We start from the raw sequence: 18,618 nt of genomic DNA, 5'->3' as shown, positions 1-18,618 counted from the left end.
CTTCCTGCAAATTGGAGCTCAATGGAGGAAACATGGGTTGAAATGATGCAAGTCCACCTTGAGTGCTCTTTCTAGCACCCACATGACATCTGTAATGTTCGCAATGAGCAAGCCATTAAAAGCCTATAGTAAAAGTCTGAACTTTTTATAATAAATCTGACGAATCATTTACACACTGATGCACAGAAAAGATAGGAGCTGTGTATGGTTTAGTATGGTTTAAACCAGTATGGTTTCATAAATGCATGAGATAGAAATTTATGTTCATTTCACAAAAATAGCAATACTATCCTGGCAGTATTCCTAGAGTGCACAAGCCAGCAGCCAATTACGAAGTTATAATTAACATGCAAACATTGTTCAAAGAGAAGATGGGACATGCCAGTTTGACTGTTTGTATATGGGACATATGGAGGAACTGTTGACTTTTCCAATTGGAGCTGTAATCTTTTGTTTGCCCATGCATTTCTAAGGCTGATTGTCTGAATGATCTGAACAATTACAGGCTAAATGTGTTTGCCAGCCACACAGAGCACCCTGCACCCCTCTAAAAAGATCAAAAGGGAAGATTCCCCCTCCTTCTTCATCTCCTTTCAGTCATGACAATTCAGCTGGAAAGCCAACCATAAATGATTTTTTAGAACTTCCAGTATCTGGGACACAGTTATTTATAGTATATGTATGTATAGGTTAATAAATTGAGGAATAACATGTTTCATCTACAGGAACTGTTCGCACAAATATGAAAATGTAATTAATTTTATTATTTTAGGCAAACCAGTTTAAAGTGACCACATTTGTCAAGCATCTAAAGGGAGAAGAAAATGTCATTATACGAGTCTGTATGACCAGTGCACCATATTCCAAGTCATAGGATAGCTTCATATGAGAAACAGACAGAAATTTAAGTCATTATTAACTGATAATCTTCCCCTCCAGTGAGCTGTTAACTTGAGAATTGCTGTGACTTGATCATTGAGTCAAAGAGTTTAACTCGAGAACTGGACCAGTCTGAGTTGTGAATGAATCACTAGGATTGTTTTTAACAGGATCAGCGATTCACTGAAAAGATCCAACTCAAAAGACGGACTCAAATCGAATCAAACATCTCTCTTATGAATATACCAAACAGAGCTTTTCTATGAATATGACTTAAATTTTGATTTTGTTGTTCTGTTTGCATTATAGCACCTGATACTTACAAACTTTCATTTGAAACGATGAAAATATTTAGAATGGAAAAAATAATGACAGAATTTTCATTTTGGGGGGGAAATATACCATTGAAAAGGTTTTGGAAGAAATGAATACTCTTATTCTGCAAGGATGCATTTAATCAGTCAAAAGTTACAAAACGAAAATTACATTTTAAAATACGACATAAAAAAAAGAGTTAAATGGTAATAACATTTTACAATATTATTGTTTTTACTGTATTTTTTATTAAATAAATGCAGCCATGGTGAGAATTTTTCAAAAACACTTAAAAAATCTTACCAGCCTCAAACTTTAGAATCTTAACTTAGACCGCAATACACAAAGCAATAACTTCAGAATGTACACTGACAAACTGTCATTGCCAAGCAAAAAAAAAAAAAAAAATCTGATATCTCCTTGATTTCCATTTCCTGCTTGATGTTTTAAACATCTTAAAAATACACTCATTTATAATTGTCAAAAGTGTCATTATCTGACACATTTGAAGAGTTTATACCAAACTTGCAAAAGAGAATATCTGTTAGTAAAACAGGGAAAACATTAGGAATGTAGTCTGTGAACCATGATTTCTATAGCAACAGAGGGAGAGGATGAGGCTGTTACAGAGGTAATATCTGTGACAGTGTATTGAAAACTAAACTCGTCTCAGTAAAGGAGATAGGGAAAAGTAAAAGTATACAGAGGCCTGTGTAACTTGGTCACCGCACTGAATGGGCTGAGGTCAGGCCACCACTTTGGTTCAAACAAAAGCAGCCACCAAGTAGTCGCATTACTGACAATCACATACCATAACCTAGGATCAAATGGTCCCATTGTGGCGCTAATATAAAAAACATGTTGTAGAATGACAAGCAGTGAATGCTTACATGAGATGGGGTCCTCTGTCAATTACAAGACACTTGCCATTCAAAAAGAAGAGGAAGAAGAAGAAAAAACATCAAGGCAATTGAATGTGCCTTAGAGTGAGGGGTGGACAAGCTGAGTGATTGGAGGACAGGCCAAGGGAAGAAAGGAACAAAATTGCATTCCACAAGCAACTGAGCACGTCTTCAGAGAAATAACGTCTATAGAGGCACAAGAGATGAGAGGAGAAGACGAATAATAATAAACCTCAATTCTGTGTCTGGACTGTGAAATGCTTTTATTGCATGCCTTTTAGTTGTCATGATAAATAGTTTCACAAATCTATGAGATAAAGCAATTACTTCCAAATAAGTCATAGTAATGTATGCATTAAACACATTTTAAAAAGCCATTCATTATTTTTTGTTGTTTCCTCAATGTAAGCTCATAAAGGCATAAAATGGCTTTGACCGCTAAATAAATAAAACAACATTTCTCTAGTACTCTTTTTTTTTATAATACAAATTAATTTTCAATGTTTTTTTTCTGTGCATGCAACTTATTAAGGAGAGGCTTGAGCAGATTTTTTTAATGACTAGTCCGACTATATTTGGTCATTTTGATATCCCTTCATTTTTATTGCAGTAATCTCATGAGATAGATAACACTGTGTTTATACTGAAACCAAACATTTTTTGTTTTGTTTTTTACTAAAAAAAGAAACAATTAGCAATGAAACTAACATTTCCATGATGTGATCATCCTTATCATGCTCATCACTGACAAGCCCACTTTAAGAAAGATTTTATATGCTCTTTGTTAACTTATTGTGAACGTGCAAGGTAAATACAATATTCACAAAAATGTGAAAAGTGCATACAAAATTATTATTTTTTTGTAATTAGAAATGGGGTCACTGAAAAGGTCCTCAATGCCTTTAAATTAACCCTAAAAACTGCCAAATTATACTTTTATATAAATTCTTTACAATGTAATGTCCATATGCATCCCAAATATTAAGCATATTGAATTTGCATTCGGAAAAAAGGAAGATTTTTCTTCTTTCCTTCCTTTTCAGCATGTTTGTATTTTTTTTAAGTATTTATCAAGTAAGCTTTTCTTAATTGTTATCAAGCATATGTCAATTTTAATAAATAAATAAAAAAAAATTGTGTATGTGTGTGTGTGTATATATATATATATATATATATATATATATATATATATATATATATATATATATATATATATATATATACACACACACACACACACACACAAAATCATCAACAGTAACGGGAAAAAACGTAGAAGCTCCAGCAACTGTTAATACAGACTGAATGAAAGGCACCAGAGAAAACCGGATGAAGTCCCTGGCTCTGGTCATTCACTACACTGCGCGCACGGTGGATCACGTGACTCACAGGTTGTGATGGCTTCCTTCGCTTACTGTGACAACACGCTTTGAGAAAAACATGGGCTTCTGCGAATTCTTCAGTCAAACCCACGAGTGTCCTCTCAGAATTACCCTTCATGTTAGTGGAGGCAGACAGAGCGTGACAAAGAAAAGAGGCGCTGATTTGGAGAAGAGGCCGCGATGTTTCTGTTTCAGTTACCCGAAGATGTGCTATTTCTCGTCCTCTCCTACCTGGATCCCAGATCGCTCTGCCGCCTCTCTCAAGCGTGCAAGAGAAGCTACATGTTCATCTCCAGAGACGTTGTTTGGAGGAAAATAGCTAAAGACATTATTAACACTGGCTTGACACGACAAGGAATAGACTTGTAAGGATTTTGTGATACACTAGCTGTGTTGCTAGCTAATCGTTCTCGGCCTACGCACAGAACAACAAAACTAACCTAGATTGCATAAGGCGGCGCGTATTCACAGCAGTCGTGACGTAATGAAAACTGCGTACGTTGAAATTAAGTTCCGTTCTTACGCTGATATTCACGTGGATTTTGTTTACAGGTGCAACCAGCGCGTGAGCGGCACCTCAGGACAATAAATTGGAGAAGTAGGACTAATATCTATAAGCAGATGAATAGGATGTTGGATTGTAGTCATTTTTTTTTTTTTTCATCGTATAATTGTCTGGATTGGACCAAACTCAACTAGCACTTTAGTCACTTTCCACGAATACAAACTTTGTGATATCGATTTCTCTTTTATAATTAAAAAATATTCTGATAAAATGTTAAAATGTTCCACTTCCACTGACCCAAAAATATAAATATATAAATACAAATAAAATAATAATACATTGTCACAGAAATTTTAATGTTGGATTTATTTATTAAGCTCAAAGCTCAAGCATTCAGCAAACCGGTCTTTTTATTAGTTATGGAAAAAAATAGGTTCCCAAACGTTAATGGCAGGATTGAAAAGATTTCAAACCCCACAGCAAATAAATAAAAAATGATTTTTTTATTTAGTTGGACTGCCTGAGGTTGTGGGTCAACATTTTCTAAATGTTAAGCAGAAAGTTTACCACCTTTTACTGAATTTGTTGAGAAAAAAAAAGTAAAAGTTGTGGTGGTGTGGCATTTTTTTTGGGAAATGCCAAGTCATGAACATTTGAATCATAAGATTAAACCAGCCAAGTTTTAAGATTATTATAATTGAATTGATTATTATAATAGAATTGATATGCTTAAAGTAACTGTGTATATCTGTTATATATACTTCACTGTCTTTACTGAAAGACCTATAAAGAGCATGTAATTTCGGAGTCTGCTTTGAAAGGGGGCATGAGTACAGCATTTCCTTTATTTTGCCATTTATCTAAAGTAAACTCAAATAATCTCAATCATCAGTCCCCTGATCATTTTCTATTTTTTTCAGGTGTCCTTCTATTCCTCTTAAGAACAGAGTGAGGGTGTCCCACAACTGGATCCATGGAGTCTGTCGTAAAGAAGTCCTTTTAAAATGGAAAATTAAGTGAGTTATTATTTTATATTTTTTATATATAAGTCCTTTATATACACTTTATTTAGTTTGGCTGTATCAAAATCAGAAGCATAAATTACTTGTATTGTCCTTAAAACAACTATTGTAGCTATATGCAGATGCAAAACTACAATTGCTTGAACAAGTCAAATAATATGGTTATAATGTGATCCTGTACCTCGAAAGGAAAAAAAGGAATTTAAAAGTAAGTTGGAAGATGTCGTACTTTCATTGTCCTACCCCAAAATACATATTTTTCATACATTTATCCTCTGATTGGGGTGTGTAGTTGACCTTGCCAATATGGACAAGACATTATTGTGTTTTTTTTTTTTTAGCCTCCTCGTCACCTTAAGCCCCAAGATACAGATTGAACTACAGAATAAACGTGTAGGAGTAATTTCCATTCCTTGAATGTTCGCCCACAGCTTGTTGCCATGGATACAGCTGGACTGTGATGTGCTGTATCTCTCTCAGGCAGCAAACATCAGTGCGTACCATCTGAGAGCTGACGGGGGAAAGTTACAGAACAGACGAGTGGCCCTGTTCTCCGGACACCAAGAAGATGTGTGCAGATTCACTCTGACAGACACACACCTTATCAGTGCAGGAGGGTAAATCCGATCTTTATAGTCATTCAGTCTTTGAAATTATAATTATCAACTCAGCAGACATGAACAGATTTGATCAGGAATCACATCTTCAAATCTTATAATATGGTTGCCGTGTTGATTATTATAATAAGATAAAATACGTATATTTTTATTTATTTTTTACGTGAGAAATTGATGTAATTTCCATTAGCGCACAAAGTCTATCAGCCACTAGAATTCACACATTCACTGAATGGTGAAACAGGAATGTGCTAGTTTTCCTTCTTTTTAGTTATTGGGCCATTAGGTATTTCCTAAATTTAAACATAGTAAAATATTAACTTCAGTAGTTCAGCCATGCAGTGATTCCACACTTTGGGGTTTGATTGTTTGGGATAGTTTGCATTAAAACACATAACACTAATAATAATAATAATAATAATAATAGTAACAACAAGGCATTTTATTTATAGGCGCCTTTCAGAAAGCTCACAGACAACTTACAAACAGTCATAGAAAAGAAGAAAATAAAATATTTTTTATTATACATCATTGATGTTTATTTGCTATAATGCCCTTCTTTAATAATAATAATAATAAAAAAGTATGTTGTATTGCTAGCAATCATTACTCTGTTTGTATGTTTTTCCAGTGATGGTAAAATAATTGTTCATGACAGAGGAAGTGATTACTCTGTGGAGTATTATGGCCATAATCAGGAGGTGAACTGCATTGACTGTAAAGGGGGTGTGATAGTCAGTGGCTCCAGAGACAAGACCGCCAAGGTGAGACTGTGCACTGTATGTTCTTCTCTTGCTTTTATTGAAGTAAGTGTCTTGCATTAAATTCCACACAGTGAGTGAAAAGAAACCAGTGGATTTTGAAAGAAGCATTTACTTCCTGAAGAAGCAATAAATTTTTCTGGTTCACTCTAAACATTTACTTCTCTTGTTATTTAAAATACACTACTGTTCAAAAGGTTTGGGGTCGTTTTTTTTTTTTTTTAGTTTTATTTTGTTGTTTTTTTTATGTGAAAAAAATTCATTCTCACCAAGGCTGCATTTATGTGATAAACAAACAAACAAAACAGTAATATTATAACATGTTGTTCTAATTTAATATAATAATTTATTTCCATTGCTATATATTTTCAAATGTAATTTATTACTGTGATGCCAAAGCTGAATTTTATTATTATTTTTCTTATTTTTTTGGATTTAATTAGATTTTCTGATGAACAGAATGTTCAAAATAACTGCAGTAAGTTAATGTCTAAATAACTTGTGATTTTTGTACTGTTTGTAATATAATTTTAGATTTGGGCTCTGGGTCCTGATAGATTTGGACAATGCTTACATACAATCCCCACATATGACAGAGTGTGGTCGGTGGCCATCAGTCCATCTCAGTGGTAAGTCTGTACTCATAACTCAGTCTTTATTGTTAAGAGTCTTAGTAATGCTTAGAATGTAGTCTACAAAATACCTTTCTTCCAGTGTTTGATTTATTTAGTGCTGTCAGTCCCTGATTTTCAATATTAAATAAAGTCATGTTGTTCCAAATCTGAATGACTTTCTTGCTTCTGTTGAGCACAAATGTTGGAAACCAAACAGACATTTTCTTAAAATGTCTTATTTTATGTTTCACAAAAGGAAGTCATACGGGTTTGGAAGGACATGTAAATTATGACAGAATTTTCGTAATTGTATTTTCATTATAGAAACTTTCTGTTACTGTATGACAGTAGGGGTGTAACGGTATGCAAAAATCACAGTTCGGTACGTACCTCGGTTTTTAAAGTCACGGTTCGGTTCATTTTCGGTACAGTAAGGGAAAGAAATGCAAACATTAAACGGCAGGTTGTTTATTAATAAACTGTTTTTAACAATTTGTTTACACTTTTTTTTTTAAATACTTTTTAATATATATATATATATATATATATATATATATATATATATATATATATATATATATATATATATATATATATATATATATATATATATATATATATATATATATATATATTTAAAATAAAAAAAAGAATAAGAAATAAAATACTGCTGCAAAGTTCTCTGGACCGATCGGAATTAAGAGCAAAGGTCTGTTTAAATGCCGACAGGAGCTGCGTTTGTATTACAATGTTTTTTTTTTCCTAGTTGTAGTGATGTTCACACTCGCGTGATGCCTTTTGAAAACCTTAGGCCGGTGACACACTGGCATATTGCACCTGTCAAACATAGTCTATTTTGCCGTCAATACTGTTGATGGTGTCCTTTATAAGTAGGCTTTATATTTATGCTCAACGTGAAGTATATATATTATTGTCATGAAGACAAGATCCTGGTCTGTCGGCGGTCTCCCTCTATGTCACCTATAGTAGCATCAGCGCGCCAGCGCGGCGTCAGTCACGATTCTGGTGTGTAAAAGACACAGAAAATGCGAAACAGCTGTCACGCAACTGACACGCAGCAGAAACGCACGCTCACGCCATGCAGCCAGTGTGTCACCGGCCATTTGCAATGAACCATAGACAGTAAAAAAAATGGACACAGCGACCCCATTGGAACTCAATTGAGACAAGTGAAGCCCATTTTTAGCTATTTTTAGCACTTTGGCGTGAGAGAGCAGGAGTAAGTATTCTGATTAATTATTTTGTATAGTATTTTAAAATGTAACGCCAGTACGCCAGTTCTCCTCCTGTCTGTATGGTAATTTCTCTACTGTGCGTCAGAGAGTCGAGTGGTTATGACGCAATCGTTAGCCTATTTTTACAAAAACTGTTTCTACGGAGCCATAATGTAATATAGAAGGTAATGGAGCCTTTTATACATTGTCATGTATCTTTAGAAATAAATAATGGACAAATGGAGTCTTTAAACGCCTCAGATGTAAAGTTATTCACTGTCAAAGTGACGCCAAAATGAATGGGAGTCAATGGGATGCTAACGCAAGTGAAGTTCTGCTACAAGATGATACACTTCGACCCGTCAACTTCCTTGCCGCCTGCGATGAACGTGGAGACTTGTGGCACTTAATATGTTCGTTTGGAAACACGAAAATTTACTTATGTTCCGCATACAAATTATTGCATTCGGTACAAATACACGTACCGTTACACCCCAAATATACAGTGGCCTGAGACCAATTTAAAATCTGGGTTATAAAATCTAATTTAAACCTGGAAATAAACAGAGTTTTTTTAATTTTTTTTTTTATAATTTCAAACAAGAAACATTATGAAACAGAAATAGGAGATATATATTCTTCTGCACGATTCCTAGGTCAAATACAAAAACACTCATCTTGCTCTAGATTCTCAAAATGCAAAATATTGATAATTCAATTCAGCTTTTCTGTCAAATTGTTAGTTTCCCTCGCAGTGTCAGATCTTTGAACAGTGGATTTCCTTCTACTGTATCCATGATGCTCTTCCAGTTTCAGGCCATCTCACTGGTTAGACAGTGTGTGTTTGATTCTGCCACATACTTCATACTTACTGATTTCCTCTGTTCCTGTCACTATATGAATCACTAACAGACCTGAACACCAACCTTAGCTTTCATCAAAGAGAATTTGAGAGCTTTCAAATAATGAATGTATCAGTGGGTTTAAAAGAGCGAGGTGGGGGTGGCGGCATCGTTACGGCTCGTGAGGTGAAGTGGTCATAGACAGGGCAACCCAAAGCAGGTGGCCAGGCCCTTTTTAATACATACTCTTCAATTTACTGCCATGCCATTGCTTTGAAGTCAATTAGTTCACACCTCTGAGATGCAGATGGAGAAGAATGTGATCCCAGCCCCTAAAGGCTTAGAAAGCAGAATTTTGTCCTCTCATGGGCTGAAAAATAACCTTTTTTGTAGTTCAAAAATTTTCAAATGTACAATTTAATGAGTTTCCTGCTTCTTAACTCTCACCAGGACAGTTGGCGATTCATCATTGAATGTTTCTTTGTGTTTCTTGCCTTTTAAAAGAAATGTGTTGAACCGTCCAGTTGATAAATCGTTACAGGGTTTTGAACTTTAGAAAGCTGTTTCCGTCTACAACTGGTTAACCGTTTCTCCCTTAATACATCTGGGAAGTTTCCCGATGTGATGAGCTGTTTAAACAAGTGTGGGATGGAGTGAGACAGGCGAAGAGGGAGAGAGGAAAAAAACGTGCAGGATATTATGGTGAAGCGGGGTTGCCTTTGCTCCTGCTGCCTTTGATTGCTCGGCCATGTATACTCCCACACGTTTAATGACACGCAGGCACATGAAGCTGTAACACTAGCGCAGTCTCCACCTGCCCCTGATCCGTCAAACGCACCTTCACAGCACTGCCAAAAGAATGGAAACACTAAAGGACACGTTCTCATCTTTTGTCACGACAAGGCCAGCGTGTAGCGGAAGAAAGCCACTGCTACTTGAGCAGATGCAATGGTTCAACGCAGTTTTAGTCACTCAGCCGAGTCATTAATCCCCGCTGCCCCGTCTCCACAGCAAAGAATTTAGATTTCAAAATAAGAGACGATTATCCACATCATTAATTCTCCAATTTGATGGCTGAAATAGCAGGCCTCTGAAACAGACTGCTGGACCCAGATAATGGACCAAACTTCTTTACACACATTGACAGTGGGAGAAGTTGATGAAATTGATTTGAAATAAAGGCGTCAACTAAACCTGGGGTTTACTGTTTGATGCCTTTGCACCGAACTCGTTCCTAAAATATATATGCAACTACATTTTCATGTGTAAAGATCTATTTATACTGTAAAAATGGAAATATTAGTGAATGTCTAGCAAATACAAATACCATTAATGTTAGTATTTAGCAAGGATGCATTAGTAAAGAGTAAAGTAAAGAGTGATAGTAAAGAGATTTATAATGTTACCAAAGATTCCTATTTCAGATAAATGCTGCTCCCTGGAACTTTCTATTTATCAAAGAATCCTGAACAAAAAAAAATATGTTTTTGAAAAATATTGTTCAACAATGATAATAATAACCAAATCAACACCAAGTCAGCATATTTAGAATGATTTCTTAAAGTTCAAGTGACACTAAAGGCTTTAGTAATGATGGAGTAATGAAAAGTCTGCTTTGCCATCACAGGAATAAATTACATTTTATAATGTATATAACTGTATATTACAGTTTTTGCTTTATTTTTTGTGAAACAGATGCAGTCTTGGTGGGCATAAGAGACAAAAACATGAAAAATGAAAACATAAAAGTTTTCAAAAAAGTCATCTTTATAAAAATTTGTTAAATGTCCTGATTGAACTTTGGCCTAATCCTGGCTGAGGCTAAACCCTGTCTATGAAAACGGGCCTCAGATTTATTATAATATAAATATTTATCATTCTGAACTTTTCTGCAGTATGAAAACCTCTGAACTAACAATTAAGCAGACATGTAAAACATATTTCTATGTGCTTCTCTGGACATGTGGAAGCACAACCCCATTGTAAGAAAGAATTTCCACTTCTGTTACTGAAAGTGAAAGTGACGTTACATACAGCCAAGTACGGTGACCCATACTCAGAATTCGTGCTCTGCATTTAACCCATCCAAAGTGCACACACACACCATGAACACACACCCAGAGCAGTGGGCAGCCATTTATGCTGCGGCACCTGGGGAACAGTTTGGGGTTCAGTGCCTTGCTCAAGGGCACCTAAGTCGTGGTATTGCTGGCCCGAGACTCGAACCCACAACCTTAGGGTTAGGAGTCAAACTCTCTAACCACTAAGCCATGACTTCCCCAATTGGATTTTGAATAACATAGTAAAGCTTATATTTTTGGACCTACTTACTAATGTTAAAAGTGTAATTTCCTCTCTGTCTCATAGGAGATTATCTGTCTCCTATGTTCGAGCTCCACCAATTAGAAAAAGCAGCACATGTCCTTTAATTGAGAGTGTGTTCTGATTTCACTCCTACAACAGTCAGGAGCTGAAACCATAGACCGAGAGGGTTTCAAAATAGTGATTGCACAAGTGTGTTTTAATTTGGAAACCTGAAGGAATAGATGGGAAGCCCTTGTGTTGCAAATGTAATTGTTCCAGCTTCACGCTTGAGGTATCTAAAGGACAAGGAGCAAGAGAGGAGACGCTGCAGTGAGCAACGGGTCTGAGACATGGGGTGAGGGACAAAGAAAAGAGAAAGATGTCGAAACAGTGTGCATATGGTCGCCTCTGACACTCAGGTGTTAGGGGCTGCATTGTTCCAGCCCAATGCAGAATCACACTTGTGTATAAAACAAAAGAACCTTGTAAGAAAATATAACCCTTCTCTCTTTTTCCCGCCACCATTTGCTCAGGCTCTGATTTGTATTTCTTTCTTTTTAACCTCCCTTCTCGTCTGTTCCATAACCCTCCCTCCCTTTTGCCGTCATTTTTTCCAAGTAACGTTATCTGAAGGTCTGTTAGTGGGATATTCTGGCCAGAGCGAAATGCCAAGGCTGACTTTCGTCTATCTTTTTGCAGGCCTGATCCTAACCGTATCCAGTGGCCCTTGTCCTATTTCTGAGATTGCTTTTTACAGTTTTAGGCACCTGGGTTTTTACACTGTTTTTTCTGTGCAGCTTTGAAGAACTACACGGTGACTGCATGACTTTCACAGCTGATGTTGCAATGTGAACGCTAGCTCTGAAATTCCCTAAATGGTGTCATATGGCTAGCGGTCCCATCCTTAACTGTGAGACGGCTCAAAAAAAAGGCCCCTCTCCCATTGCGAAGGTAATGGGCACTCTGGCTCCCTGCATTGTTCTCATTTCACTCCAGTGGGTTGCTCTTCTGTTCTGAATTCCATTTACAATCTCATATCAAAGAGACAGAAGCGGCCATATTGAAGGGGGAAAAAACAGTATTCACAGCAGCCATAAATGATTCCTGATTCTTGATCTGTAACCCGTGAGCTTGACCCCCGCCCCCTACACACACACACACACTCCACTGCCCCATCTCAGTCTAGTCTTTGTCTGACTTCAGACTCTCACCTCAAATGTTGATTCGTCTGCTCCTGTGCAAGGCCCTGATACTTGCTACCTTGCTACTAATGGCCTCTGATTAGCATTCATTTTATCTTGAGGACACTGTTTTGGGACCTGGAATGACTTGTTCAGAAGAGAAAGCTACTATTACTATTATTATTATTTATTTTATTTTTTTACTTAACTTTTTCAGTTGCTCTAATTGAAGCTAAAATTGGTTGTCAGTTTACATAGCAATTAACCTGCATGCTCTCTTTCATAAACACCATGTGTAGACTTCTTGCTAATTCCTTAATGACACAATTTGCTATGTTATGGATTATTAGAAAAAACAATTACATTTTAAAATAAAGTCTTGTATTGCCTTATTCCACCAGAGATACTCCCATGTTCATGTTCATGTTTACAGATGAAATCTGGGTGAAATGGATGAAGGCAATACAATGACAAACAAATTACTTTTCCTAACAAATTTAATTGTTTTTCAAACTATTTCTGTTTCAAGTAAACATTTACATTTTCTATTCATCCAAGAATCCTTAAAAATGCATTATGGTTTCCACAAAATATTAAGCAGTTATTAAGCAATATTAAGTATCATATTTTAAACTATATTAAAATTAGAAAACCTTTATTTAAAATTGTAATAATATTTCACAATATTACCATATTTTTGACCAAATTAATTTAGCCTTGATGAATACAATAGACTTTCAAAAACATAAAAGAAATTCTACCGACCCCAAATTTTTATTGTAATATTTGACTCTTTATTGTATTATTTTATTACAGTTTTAGTGTATTTTTATTTAACTATTTCACCTAAATATTGCAGGCACTGAACATTGAATATCTAATACCCTTCAGGCATGCCGTCCTTCACTCCTTGTGTCTGTCTGACCCATCACATTTAAAGGTCTTTGTCATTCCCTTTTTACCACTAGATGTAGAATTAGTAGGGAGCGCCTCTTGTGATAAATAGTTTCCTGAAGTGTCAGACATGACAGATTTTAACCGACAAGATGGGACTTGTTGAGTCTGGAAGAATCCATCAAGGCCTGGGTAACTCTAGCCAGAGTATATGTAAGGTATGTCAGCTACTCTTGCTCTTGCATTTGTCACACACACATGCAGCACAAAGTCTGTCAGTTACTTCATTAAGCTTGTTTGATATAAAGTGGAATTTGGGTTATCAGCTGTTCACTTGCAGAAAATGTAGAAAAGATGTGTAATTGTTAGCCTGAAATGTGTAATTTGGTCTTGTTAATATCACATCGCAGATTTTAAGGGAATATAATGTTCGTTTAGCTTTTCGGACATTGTTTAGTTATAGTTTAGATTATGTGGCCTCACTTGGATGATCAAAGGAGCAAATTGTGCATGAGTTTGTGTCTGTTCATCACCCAGGGAGTTGGCTAATCAATGTCTTATGCAGGGAATCTAAACACAGATATTGATAATTTTGTGCTTCTTGTATGTTATGATGGGATAGGCCATGTCACGATGGACAGAAGAGTTCCTTCTCTCTAACTGACTCAAACAGCACAGAACACACTACCTCAGTAGTCGCAATGAGCCCACAGCAGCCAGGCAGGGAGGATGAAAAGGGACAGGGTGCAAGTGTCAAAAAGCGAGGCAACCCCGAGGAGAAGTGAGAAAGGCTTCTTTTTGAGGAGCCCTGTTTTGTTTAGAGTTGGTCAAGCACAACTACAAAGATGTTGCAGGGGTACTACTGCCTTTGAAATTTTCCAAAGAAAATGATTGTTGGATAAACCGCCCCCCAAAAGCCACTCTCTGGCAAATGGAGGGAGAGTAACCTATGACCCTCAGTATGAAAGTACATCGAGATGTACTCCTCTATTCCACCCTAAGCTCACCCGCCCCAATTTCACCCCCTTTGCTCCACCCCATTCAAGCAAAGAGAGAGAAAGAGGAGGAAAAAGAGAATGAAATTCATGTAATTCATTTGCTTCTCATCTCTCTCTCTCTCTCTCTCTCTCTTATGCTGGGAGAGCGAGCCGTGTCTTAGGAGTCAAGAATTCAATTAGTTGAAAAAACAAGAAAGAAAGCAAGAAAAGAAAGAATCTGTAACAATAAAGCGATAACGGACAGAATGTGCGTTCCCACACGTTAAATACAGGGCGCATACTACTGAAAGCACAGCATGGGAGCTTTAGCCTCTGACTGCAGGTGGTGTCCTGAATAATTGCAGTCAATATGCCCCTTTTATGCAGGCTTTGCACAAGCAGATCATTACACACATGCCACATACAGGTGTTCCCCAGGCGCATTTAAGATGGAAACTTTTGTTATTCCCTAAAAAGCATTTCTGCTCAAAAGTTAGCTGGGGAGTTCAACTATGTGGCTGTGGTGTAATGCACGATTGTCCATGCCTTTTTTAGCCAGATAGAGTTAAAGGTGCTGTAGGGAACTTTTGTAAAAAAATATTTTTTACATATTTATTAAACCTGTCATTATGTCCTGACAGTAGAATATGAGACAGATAATCTGTGAAAAAAATCAAGCTCCTCTGGCTCCTCCCAGTGGTCCCATTGCCATTTGCAGAAAGTCATGCGCTCCCGGTAAAAAACAACCAATCAGAGCTGCGGTCCGTAACTTTGTTTGTGTTCAAAATGTTGAAAAATGAACATAATAAGTGAGTACACCATGAATCCATTTTCCAAACCGTGTTTTTAGCTTGTCCTGAATCACTAGGGTACACCTTATAATAAGTGTTTATATTCGGACTATTTTAGATTGCTTCGGGGGTACCGCGGCGGAGTAACCCAGTACCTTTGTGATTCTTCATAGACATAAACAGAGAGAAGTAGCTCCGGCTACAATGTTCTTCCGCAAGACGCAAGCAGTTCTGTTTATTAACCGCTAGAATGTCAAAAGTTCCCTACTGCAGCTTTAAATCTGTTGAGATAAAAGTTCTGATACATTTTCATAATACTAAATGAGACATTAGCTTAAAATAGTTCTAATTAAAATAGCATGTAATTTTGAAAATTTTATATATGTGTCAAAATGTGCCAGAATTTTGCTAAGCAGCCTGTAGTTCCAAATGGGAAGAAACTTTAAACTTAAAAAAGATTTAAATTTCCAGATGGAAATAACAGTACTAGCACAAGTGGTGCACACCCAGGGCATCATAAACAGAGCTCCAGACTGTGACCAAAATGGTAAGAAATGTGGCAAAAAATGCGACAATTATTTAAAATGGAAAGTAGGGTAAATAAAGCGGTATCAGTATAAAGTAATAAAGTTTTCGTATCGTCAAGTATCTCCTCGTATATCTTTCTGCTGTATGGAAAACAGTGGGAGCCAAGATGTGCAATTCATGAACAAATTATCAGTCAAAAAGATTCCCAGTTTCAAACTTGAGTTCACAATTTGAATAAGATCGTTTAGAGCTGCTACTAGGTTCACAACTCATTCCCAGTGAGTCATTTTATGGTTGTTATGTCTGTTTAATATTCTAATGAAACAAGAACCATTATTTGTGATTAGAGATACATTGTCATATCAAAATATTGGTCATTCTATTGTATAGTGTGGTAATCTTTGTTTTAGAGCAGAAGCCTGTTAACATCAAGGACAATAATTATAAAGATAATTACAGTATATTAGCTAACATTCTGTTACTATACAATATAGTGTGTGCTGTATTTTTGTCATCTGCTACATTAAATGCTAAAGTAGCTCTTTAAAATCAAGTGGATTCTGATTGGTATGGAATTACATTTGTTTCAATAAAAATGAACGAAACTTTATAAAAATGAATGTAACTTTTACAGAAACTATAAAAAATTTTCCTATTAAAAAAGAAGAAAAACACAAATGAAAATGAAAAAAATGAACTCAGTCGCACAAATTTAACAGGCTCTTCAAATATGCTTCATTCTTTGTTAATGTTTTTCAAAGATAAGTTTTTCGCTAATCGTGGATTCTGAATGCATTGCCACAGATTTCGCTTACGCTTCGTAGTTTTTCGTTTGGTGTTTTGACGCAAACTTCTCGTGGGGGTGGGCTTAACAGTGATCTACTCTGATTGGATGGTGAGCTTTTGATGGACAGGTGCTCTCTGACCGGGAAGTACAGACGTCACTCAGTGGTGCATATTGGAAAGCTCTCATGTTTATGTTTATTAAATATTTTGTAATTTGTAATTAAAACTTGGCTCCTAATTTTTTAATTTAAGGAGTCTTTTATGGCTCCCTAGTCATTTTTTTTTATCTGATACATGTGTAATGTAATTAGTGGCAGGTTATGAGGTCTTCGTAAACTAGCTGCTGACTTTCTCATTTTTGTTTTTTTCTGTATCATTTTTGGTCTAAATTGATATGGTGCTGTTGCTCTCTGCTAAACAAAATGTGGTGTATGGAATGTTCCTCTGACCTCAGATGCAGGGTACATGAACAGAAAGCCAAAAGGTCTGTGAACTCAGGTGTGAACTGAACAAGGGGGCAGGAGGGGGTTTTGGGGTAGCTTGGCTGGAGGACGGGTCAGTAGGGTCGACACAGAGAGGGAAAGAGAAAGACCCTGTCTATTGTGTTCCTCCAGCCAATATAAGTACATCATAACCCTTTTCAATTCAAACATATTTAGGGACTAAGATGAAAACACTCTAACATCCCCTTGAACAAAGCCAGTGGTCAGCTATAACAAATGAACAACATCCACTGCAAGGCCAATGCATGGGGGGGTTAAACTCCCTTTGAACCCTGTCTTTACCCATGGGCTTTAAGAGAGACTGAGATGCATTCGGGGTCAGTAGATTTATTTCACTGTGTTTAAAATATTTTCCTCATTTATTATAATCATTGCACAGTTATATTTTTTATTTAGTATTATTATTATTTTTTCCATTCTATCACTTTTTATATAAACAGTAATAGAAGTTTTGATTTTACAACACCTTGTGTGTGTATGTGTATGTGTGTGTGTGTGTGTGTGTGCTCTTATTTTTGTGACACAACTCTGTATAATGACATGGGTATGACACAGGTATTACAAAGAGAGGGTGACTTATGAGGATATAACCCATGTCCCCATTTTTCAAAACGCTTGTAAACCATACAGAATTAGTTTTTTAAAAAAAGTAAAAATGCACAAAGTTTCCCGTGAGGGTTAGGGTTAGGTGTAGGGTTGGTATAGGGACATATAATATACATATTGTACAGTATAAAAACAGTTACGCCTATGGGATGTCTCCACTTTTCACAAAAACAAACGTGTGTGTGTGTGTGAACCAGTAAGATAAAATAACTCCCTATTGCTGAGAGAGGACAAAAAAAAATTCAGAAAATTAAGTGGTTTTATGCTAGTGAGTATTATTTAACATAATTTAAATACACTTAAATTCATTATTTTATAACAAACAAGCAAATTTATATTGGTTAATTCAAGTAGAAATTAGTATTTAAGGTAACAGTTGCAGGTTACCACTTTTTACTAGATTATAAATGATTTTAATTACAAGGTCTTTTCTTTTTTTTTTTGGGACCTAGGTGGTTGACCTACTGGACAGCCACCGGGTTAGAGCTGGTAGACCACCATGGACCAGCTGATATTTTTAAAAACACAGCTTGACTGTTTGAGCTGGTTTTTCTAGTAGGTGTGCCTCATTTTGCTTGGATGCATATATCTTAGGGGTGGAATGGTACACAGATCTCAAGGTTCGGTACGTACCTTGGTTCAGGGGGTCACGGTTCGATACAATTTCTGTACAACAGGAAAAAAAATAATCTACTATGCTAGCTTACTTTATTTTTTTTATTTTATTTTTTACTCTATTTTTTAACCTAGATGTAAAAATACTAAATATTATTACATTCTGTTAAATATATATAATCGGCAGTACATGTTTACATACAAGGAATAAATTATTGACATTTATTTGGTTTAGTTTTTTACAGATAAACAAGAGAAAAAAGCTGTGCGACACGTTACGTAGCCTATATATGCTGAGTTTAAGTCAATTTTTGTGACCGGCTTAATTTGTTCACAAAGGAAATTCAAAAAAGCGACAT

General features: G+C 36.1%; 1 protein-coding gene across 6 annotated transcripts in view; it reads left to right on the top strand.

Annotated features, from left to right (window-relative positions):
* The first annotated feature begins 3,432 nt into the window (after window positions 1-3,432).
* The window catches only part of fbxw4 (F-box and WD repeat domain containing 4), a 33,931-nt gene continuing 18,745 nt past the window's right edge, over window positions 3,433-18,618 (top strand). The window contains exons 1-6 of one of the 6 annotated variants that reach the window (XM_052612967.1): window positions 3,433-3,843; window positions 4,904-4,999; window positions 5,347-5,398; window positions 5,486-5,622; window positions 6,254-6,386; window positions 6,918-7,012. In XM_052612967.1, the coding sequence (XP_052468927.1) occupies window positions 3,659-3,843; window positions 4,904-4,999; window positions 5,347-5,398; window positions 5,486-5,622; window positions 6,254-6,386; window positions 6,918-7,012 (698 nt within the window). In that variant the 5' untranslated portion in view covers window positions 3,433-3,658. The other 5 variants (XM_052612965.1, XM_052612963.1, XM_052612968.1 and 2 more) reach the window with 5 other exon arrangements.

This window comes from Carassius gibelio, chromosome A13, assembly GCF_023724105.1.
Source record: "Carassius gibelio isolate Cgi1373 ecotype wild population from Czech Republic chromosome A13, carGib1.2-hapl.c, whole genome shotgun sequence".
Taxonomy (NCBI): domain Eukaryota; kingdom Metazoa; phylum Chordata; class Actinopteri; order Cypriniformes; family Cyprinidae; genus Carassius; species Carassius gibelio.
Note: the sequence above shows the minus strand (reverse complement) of the source record. Positions and strands in the feature narration are given on the sequence as shown.